Here is a 9,177-nt window from a genome sequence, read left to right as displayed (position 1 = left end):
CTTTACTTTTAAATTCATTCTTTCTAAGATTTTATGTTAACATGTACAGATCTGAGTTTAAAATGATTTATCTAACTGATTCCTTTTGTTACCTGGCTAGCAGGGAAAAGGGGTCGAGGCCGGTCCTGACCTGTTACAATGAAGACTGACTTGCTATGTGGGATTACACCAGAAGCTTGCAGTGGAGTAATGGTAAGGAAATCAAGCAACCTTAAGTATCTCGGCTGTATAGGAGCATATTCTATTGCAGAAGACCTTCCTGCGAAGATCATGGATTCAAATATGGGACATTTTGAACTAATACTTGGACTTTGATATGAATTTCTTTAACAGTTTTCTCTGCAGTGCAAATTATTAAACTAAAGCTACTCTATTACCCCAATGTGTTCAACAAAATCCTTAACTTCTAGCATGGTATCTTCATAAAGAATAAAGTTCTTCTTTAAAAAAATAAAAATAAAAATCTGCTTTAAGTAGGTTTTCCCTCCCAGGTTTTCTTAATTATAAGGATTCCAAAAGTGGTATTCTCTTGCATTCTTGCATTGAAATTTTTATTGCAGTGGTATAGATGAATGCCATCATTGGTATCCTTAAATTTTATTTCTGCTCATGAAGGTTAATCATGATTGTCTATATAGTAATCACTTTTGGATTGTGTTCAGATACAGCAGTTTCAGGTGTAATCATCAGAGCTGGTTAGTCAGGCATTCCAGATAGTGGTTCTTTTCAGAACCTTTTTTAAAGGGTTGGTTAACTACCTCAGTAGCAGAGGATTGAACTATACCCTGTCTGTACTGTACATAGAAAATCTTTGTAGATAAAAGCAAGGCTTGTTTAATATGATATGAGGGTAAGATAATATACCAAATGTAACATTCTTAGTTGCCTTTAGTTTCAGAGGCTTTGTAAGATTTCCTCATGACCATCATAACAGGCCTTGCTTTTGTCGTATTTTGTGGCTGAAAAAGCAGCCTTGCTTCTTCAGATATTGTAGTTATTTGGATGTATAATAGTTTAGCAAGATGTTACTTTTGTAAGACATCAGATGTTCAAAAAAGTGCATCAGCAACTTGTACTAAATACTGCAGTGTCCCTTTATAAAAGGTCAGACTAAAACTGACAACTGTACAGTGAAGCCTGACATTTGGATATTTTGAAGTTTTTCATAAATCATAGAAAATAGTATATGGCTGTAGTTTAGCTTTTTAGGTAAAAGGTATGTTTTCATTAGTGCATTTCTTATTGCTGATCGCTGTAAAAACACGTGGATCAGCTTTCCATTTCTCTTATGCAGATCATGATAACCTGTAGAGTAGAGTACAATCATTTGTGCTATGTTTTTAATTTTCTAAAGCACCTTGATGACAGTGAGCGTTCAGTGGTGAAGCATCCTCTATTGAATCACCTTTCAAAAAAAAAAATTAAGTCCAAACTCGTATAGGTAAAGACAAGTGAAATTATGATTTAACTTGGACTTGACATAATGAGCTTCCCTTATCCCCTTTCCCAAAGGGATACTGCAGTTATACTACATACCCATAGGCACCACAATGAAAATTGAAGCTTATACCTAATTAAGGTTTTATACACACCAGTTCCCCCCAGTAAATGCAAATTTTATTAAAAAATTAGATATGTCATATGTTGAAAATGCTCATGGCAAACAATCATTTTGCATTCCTGCAAATAAAATTGTTTTATACTGTAAGCTGGAGGCGAGTGTAACTTATTTTTGTAATAAAGTTTTTATTTTTTTTATGTGTCATTAATATAAATGTGTGTTAGTACAGAGATCTTCTGGTTTAAAAACTTAGAATCGCACACATTTCAGTATGTTTACTTGTATTTACATAATTTTAGAATAGTGGTTGCCAATAGCCTGTATGTTTCACATTAATTGAATTTTTTGTTACCTTAATAAACCATTTTAGTATGTTGTATGTCAATTACTGGGATAGCTGGGACATGAAGTGTAATTTAAAATTGTCAAGTATTCATTGGAATATGTAAATGTGCCTTGCCAGTTATGAACCTTAAACATAAGTGGATGATGGTAAATTGAGTAGTCAATGCTTAATGAGGCATTTGCTGCCACAGTTTCGTAAACTGCCCATGCTAAAGAAAGTACTTCTTTTTCCTCAGATTTGAGCATAAAAGTATGATATTGAATCAGCTTCTAAAATTTCAAACATTGATAGAATATTAGGCTAATGGAAAGTGGGTTTGCTAAATACATGTACCCTTACGTATAATTTTGAAATTCAATGTAATCTTTGGTGCTGGCAATTCCCAGTGTCAAGGAGTTAATGCTCCCTTCAAAAGAGGTTGCCATGCCTACTGGCACTTTTACTGTCATATATGGTTTTATAAGGAACACTGTCAGGGTGTTTGTATCACTTTTACAGTAAGTCACAAATTTGGGTTTAATGAATTGGGCACTGGGGAAGAGGCAAAATCCTCCAATTTCTATATCACTTAAATCTCTCCATTGCTGAAAAATTGAAAAATGCTTTTGTGGTCTCACAAGTGCTACTTTTTTTCCTTCTCTGTTGGAAAAACTGAAAACCTTCTTATTTCAGAATTGTGTTAACAATTGGTGCTGGTGGGCAAAGAAGATATGACACTAAGGCACTATGTAAGTTGAAATTGTGGACAAATATCCATCCATTTCAGCTCTAATTAAAGTACAGAGGGAAAATATTGGAAAATGTTAAAATTGACAAGGAAGTGTTTTTGTTTGAATGGAATGTAAGCAATGGTGAGTAAACAAAACTACCAGAATCTTGACAGTGTTCTTTTTAATAATTATGAACTCAAGCCATTATAACTTTTAAAATTAAATATGATTTGCACTGTTCTGATATTGGTGCAGTTTTTTAGCAATATGATCTGAAAGCTAAAGTAAAAATGCATGTGATGACTTCATGATATTGTGCAAAATAAGTTTTCAAAACAAGAAATGTTAAGATGTTTGCAAAGCTTTAAATTTGGTTGTTAAAGGAAACAAAACAAACTTCAATATTACGTATTAATGATATTGAAGATGGGCAAGTGCATATATAAAAGGTTGGTTTGGTTGTACTGGGTGTTGGTAAACTTGAAATGTTCTACAGCAATAATGCAGTTTTTATGGAATATGATATAAATGAACATAATACACACACTTCCTATCAACATGTTAAAAGCAACTGTTTACTATCTAAAATATTTTACTACCTGCAGTTGTGTTCATGGGGTCTTTCTCTGCTGAAATAGTTGGAAAGAATTGAGTATGAGCTCTAATAGTTCCACACTAGTGTGTGCAGATCTCTTCCAAAATTCACAGGATAGTTGAATTTAAGAAGAAATTAGAAATCTGTGCTGCTTAACACTTCTGGTTTATAAACACTCCAAAAATGTCATTTGAAAGTATGCTTCGTTTTAAAATTCAAGTTTGTTTTTGTTAAAAGGGGGTTGTACAGTCCTGTTACTATTGTGTTCTTTTTTTAAAGAAGCATGGTTAAATCCAACTTCACTCAAAACTTAGGATATGTGAAAAAGCTTTTTACAAGTCTTCAGATCAGTACCTTACCAGGAACTTATTTAGAATGAAGACCATTTTAAAAATAAACTTAGTCCTGTCCTGTGTGCATCCTGCACGTTCCTGAGCATGTGAAAGTGAAATTGACTAAAATACTTCCATTGTCTAAGCTGAGAAATGCAAAAAGGAAATAACAGTGAAAGGAGAAACTATTTTAATAATATAGGTAATTAAAAATTATATTTCTTTGTTTTACTTTTACCTGAATGTCCCTGTAAACACTACAGATTTAAAAGAAGGGAAATTGCTATTGTTGCTATACTGTGATAACAGGATGACATTAGAACTTCAAATTACACAAGTCTTCTCTTAAAGTGACACCTACCAATTCTAAATCAAACTTCTGTCTGAAAATATTACCTGCTATTCTATATCTCACACAATTGCTATTACTAAAACCTGTTTTTTCTTTTCCAGTTTCACTTTGTGCATTTGTCAGTACTTATAGTCTGTTTCACTCTTCCCTTGTTTAGCCAGTCTATTATTACATTTGTGTGTGATTTTTACAAAGCAATAGGAGAAAAAAAATTAAGTGTAACATACACAGAAATGGAGACCTAGGTTGGTGGCTACATAAAAATAAGTGTGACCGTTTTCTGAATTCACCAAGTCTCAAGCTGATAGTGCTCCTTTCATACCAAAATTAGTTACAATCAAACACATTTGTGAGGACTTAATGAAGAGGATGATGCTTGCTTAAAATCATCTCCGAAGCAGGTATTGGAAATATATATACACACAAAATAAGAAAAATGCATTATTTCTCAAAATGCTCTATAATCTGAAAACTCTCAGATTTTGTTTTGTTTGCACAGATATGAAGCTTAGATGACTTGGTTCCTAATTCTGTAACCAGCTCAGCATGAGCATAGGGATCTGGCTAAATTTTTTAAATTGGGGCTCAAACTGTTAACCAGCCATCTTTGCTGGCTATGAGCACTTGCTTTAACTGATCTCAAGTCTGAGAGAGGACCAGCTCCATCAGCTGAGCCAGGATTTCTAGTGCCAAGCTTCTGCGTTGAAGTGCTTTTCTCACTGACTCTGCCTGCCAAATAAAAATGACAAGTTATTTTCTAGTCCATTTTTCTGCATGGCACTCTGGTAAAGCATAAGAGAGTCTTGCTAAAGATCCTTTTTTGTGTGAGAGAGGCAGGGAGAAAACAGAAAGCGGGGAGAAGACATACCGCTATTTTGGTTCTCCACAACTTTGTGATGAGATACCAAAATTAGGCCACTGAAAACCTCTGTCCCACCATGCAAAACTACTTTTGTATAATGCTTTTTTGGACCAATCTGATTAAAACTTCTCATGCAAATTTGCCAGATCTGTGTTCAGACATATAGGGCAAAGGAAGCTGATTTTTTTTGTTTGTAGCTTTCAGTCCTGCTTTTACAGGACATCCTAGTCACTAAAGGACTTTGAGTGTCAATATTACTATAAATTCTGGTATTTTATTAGCTTATTTAAATTTGGAGAAAGGGACATTTGTTATGGCGAAGTCCTAGATAAAGTTTTAGCTGGTTGATGGGATAAAGAATAGTTTTTTCCCCATCCTAAGGTGGTCACTCAAGTGGATAGCTGAGCTCACCTGGGAACACTTGGTCAAATTTAGTATCATTAACATTTAATGAGAATATCTTCCCAAGGCCTCAACATTTTTCTGAACATGTGGCAAGAGCTAGATAATTCATTGGAGAGTAGCAGCAATTGTTACAGTTGTCTGCTGTTCTGCAGTATCACAAGTCTAGGAGTACTAGTCCTCCTGGTAGGTAAGTAAATATACAACTTCTTGACTGTAGTGCAATGTATCTGGATTAGATTAGTTTCAGGTAGTGGCAAACTACAAAGACCAGAAAATACTATGTGGCTGTAGGAGTTCTCTTGATTTCTGAATGTTAAAGGAGTCAAACATCTGCTCCATGTCACCTTCACACAGTGATGTAACTGGTAATATACTAGCCAAAACCAGCAGCACAAGAAGTCTGGTTTCCTTCTAGGCTGAAAGACTGCATTCACCAAAGCATTGGTGAGGCAGTTACTTAATTTGTTTAAACTCTCTTCTGTGGGTGACTGAATGGACACTAAGGACCACACAGATTTATCTCCTGACCTAATGTAAGAGAAGTAGCATTGAGGACATTGTTCTAAATATGACATCAGCAGTTTCCTATAATACAAGAACTGTTGTGTACTCGGAGCTTATTTTAATGATATACTTTGTGTTTTACCGGGGATTTTGTTTTGTGCAGCACACTCGCCAGGTCTTTTTTCCAAAATTTGTTTGGTGCGTGACCACTTTAAGATCATATTCCTTTCTAAATTTGTATGCCAATTTGCTTGAAGTATTTATTTTCATTTGTTCTATCTTGATCAAAAGTCCTGAATTTTGTTGTAACATCTCTATTTAATAGCACTAGCGCTGCATTGTAGTTCTGTTTTTTAAATGGGATGTTGCTTTCTTTGGTCACTGATGCATAGAAAGAACAAAATAGGACTTGAGCCATCTCCTCTCTATCCCACCCCCATGCTAAAAATTTTCTTAGTACATTATTTCCACCACCCATCCTAGTCATTCTAGATAAACACACACACCCCCACCCCCCATACTGTAATTTGACCTTTATAGAAAATGTGATGAGTAAAAACCTTATGGAACTCTGGATAAGTATTCCATCATTCTTGAAAATGATGATCTAAAATCAAATATTGAGTGTTTTATCTGGTCTCAACTTTTTTATTTCTCTATAGCTGAAGATAAATCACAAGTGTCTAATACCTCTAAACTTCCTGTGACCCAGGTGTGGATTTAGTATTAGCTAATTTCCAGAATGTAGTTTTTATTACATTTCTCTAATGTATAATGTACTTCACATATGAGAATCTCAAAAGGCTTCACAAATATTGAGCCTACCTGGGAGGAAAGGGGGTGTGTGCATGTATGTATATGATGAGTAAGGTTATGATTTTCATAGATATTTTTAGCAAAATCAGGGACAGGCCATGGGCAATGAACAAAAATACATGGAAGCTGTGACCTTCTGACTCTTACTAAAAACATCTCTGACAAAACGGGGTGGAGGGTCCAGCACCCTGCTCCACTGCATGCAGTGGCTGGGAGAGACCCCTGACTGCAGGGCTAGGAGCTCAGGGGAACCCTCCTCCCCCCCTCCCGCAAGGCTGGAGGTTCCCCTGCAGCAATGGGGGACTGCAGGGTTCCCTGCTGCCCACTGGTGCTGGGGAGCTCCATAGGATTCCCCATTGCACTGCAGGGCTGGCGGAGAGGGCCACTACCTGGGGTGGTTAGGAGCTGCAGGGGCCCTCTCCTGCCATGGTGGCTGGGCTGCTGTGGGGCCCCAATGTCACAGTCATGGAATCCGTGACTCCTGCAATTTCCATAACATGCTCATAGCCTTAATGATGAGTAAACCAAGCCACAGAAGCTAAGGTAACACAGAGTGACCCATTGGCACAGCATCTGGCTCCCAATCCTGTGCTCTAGTCATCATAAGGTATTACCTTTCCATCTTGTAGTAGCTAGTAATTTATCTTTTTTCACTTCTGTCTTGAATCATGATATAGTATTTGGCTATTTTATGTTTAAGAGAAGTTACTTTGAGGTGGGCAAAGCAAGGGTGGAGACAACACAATCCATGTTCTAACTAAGTATCTGAGCAAACTAATACAGAATGACTTGTAAGGGAAAGTGACCATCAAAGTGTTGAATTGTTAATGAATGACTAGAGCCAAACACGCAGAAGCAAAAAACTGGTTTGTGGTATTAAACAGGTGTGCCTTCTGTCAATATTTTCAGTTATCAGTCCTAACAAGTCTAGAATGTAGTAGGTGCTAGCAGTGAATAAGTTTCCACAAACTACATCAACCATAGTTTAAAAGCATGTTGAGTATTCCATGACAGGTGGCTGATAGAAAAAGCCATTTCAAATGCTGCTTAATGACTAGGTCTTCCTTCTGGTTAACTTGTGTGACATAAGGACTCCAATTTGGGGCTGCTCTTCTCTAAAATGGTTTCTGTAATTCACATGGGATCCGAACTTCTTGCCTTTGTCTCCATTTAAGTCTGAAAAGGGGGATTGTGCTTCCATAGGATAGGTTTTTGGCAAACCTGGGAACTTTGTAGTAGTTTTCAGACACCTAAGAGAAATAAGTTACTAACCTTTCTGTAACTGATCTTCAAAATGTGTTGCACTGTCCATTCCAATGTAGGAGTGTGCACATCCTGAGCACACTTGCCGGAATTTTTTCCCCTAGTGGTATCCATTGGGTTGTCTCCAGCATGTCTGGTGTATCACACTCATAGCGCTGGTATAACGGGCCCTGCCGACCAGCTCCCCTTCAGTTTCTTACTGACTGCCTCCAGTAAGTGGGGATGGAGGGCGGGTTCTGGAATGGTCATGTGCAACATATCTCAAAGAACAGTAGTTACTGGAAGGTAAGTAATTTTTTTCTTCTTTGATTGTTTGCACATGTCCATTCCAATGTAGGTAACTCACATGCAGCTGTACAGGAGGTGGATTCAGAGTTCGAGGGCAGGCTGATTGCAATACTGTGCATCCGCTCCAGCCTGCTGGGTAATGGCACAGTGCGTTGCAAATGTGGATTGACGACCAGGTTGTTACCCTGCAGCTGTCCTGAATCAAGACTTTTGTGCTAGAAAAGCAGTGGAGGAGGCTTGTGACCTTGTGGAGTGAGCCATCAGATTAGCTGGGAGACCCATCTTTCTGCTGTCATTGTGAACAGTTGAGTAGATTTGCAGAATGGTTTAGTCCTATGTATGTTGAAAGCCAGGGGCCTCCTAATATCCAAGAGTGAAGGCTCTGTACTCCATTCACATATGATTTAGAGTAGAATCGTGGTCGGAAGATTGCTTGATTGCACTGGAATTGTGAGACCGCCTTTAGGTGATCATAACTGAACTTTGTCCTTGAAGAAGACCGTATATGGGGGCTCCGATATGAGGGCCTGGATCTCTGAGAATCTTCTTGCTAAAGTGATGGCCACTTTCCAGAAAAGGGGTGGTAACAAACACATTGCTAGGGGCTCAAACAGACCCTGTAACCTTTGACAGGATGAGGTTCAGGTCCCAGGGAGGGACTGAATCTCTAACCTGGGGTACACCCTCTTCAGGCCTTTGAGAAAACGGATCCCCATCTCATGTGAAAAAACTGATTGGTTGTCAACCTTGGGATGGCTGATAGGTGAACCCTGACTGAAGAGACAGCTAGATCTTGTTTCAGCAGTAGGAGGTACTCTAAAACAAGCTGCAGGGAGGACTGCAAGGGTGAAATTTGCTGTTGGGAGCTTCAGGGGGAGAAGCGCTTCCATTTTGGAAGGCTGGGGCCCTGATGGAGGGCATCCTACTGCCCAGTAGGATCTCACGGACCTGTCCCCAGCAAGCTTGGTCCTGTGGATTCAGCCATGGACCTTCCAGGCCATCAGATGAAGAGACCTGAGGTTTGGGTGGAGCAGCCGACCATGGTCCTGGGAGATCAGGTCCAGTTGCAGCAGAAGCCGTAGCAGTGCCTCCACTGAGAGATTTAAGAGCCCCGGGGGCGAGCTAATGATGCCTGTGAGACAG

The 9,177-nt window shown here is 38.4% G+C and overlaps 1 protein-coding gene across 5 annotated transcripts in view; it reads left to right on the top strand.

Moving 5' to 3' along the window:
• SYNCRIP (synaptotagmin binding cytoplasmic RNA interacting protein) overlaps positions 1-2,857 on the top strand; it is a 36,869-nt gene extending 34,012 nt beyond the window's left edge. For 3 of the 5 annotated variants that reach the window (XM_048845076.2, XM_048845074.2, XM_048845071.2), the window contains exon 11: positions 101-2,857. In XM_048845076.2, coding sequence (XP_048701033.1) covers positions 101-142 — 42 coding nt within the window. In that variant the 3' untranslated portion in view covers positions 143-2,857. The remainder of the gene's footprint in view (positions 1-100) is intronic. The other 2 variants (XM_048845077.2, XM_048845075.2) reach the window with 1 other exon arrangement.
• Positions 2,858-9,177: the final 6,320 nt, after the last annotated feature.

Source organism: Caretta caretta, chromosome 3 (assembly GCF_965140235.1).
Source record: "Caretta caretta isolate rCarCar2 chromosome 3, rCarCar1.hap1, whole genome shotgun sequence".
NCBI classification, from domain to species: Eukaryota; Metazoa; Chordata; order Testudines; family Cheloniidae; genus Caretta; species Caretta caretta.
This window is presented reverse-complemented; position numbering and strand designations above follow the sequence as displayed.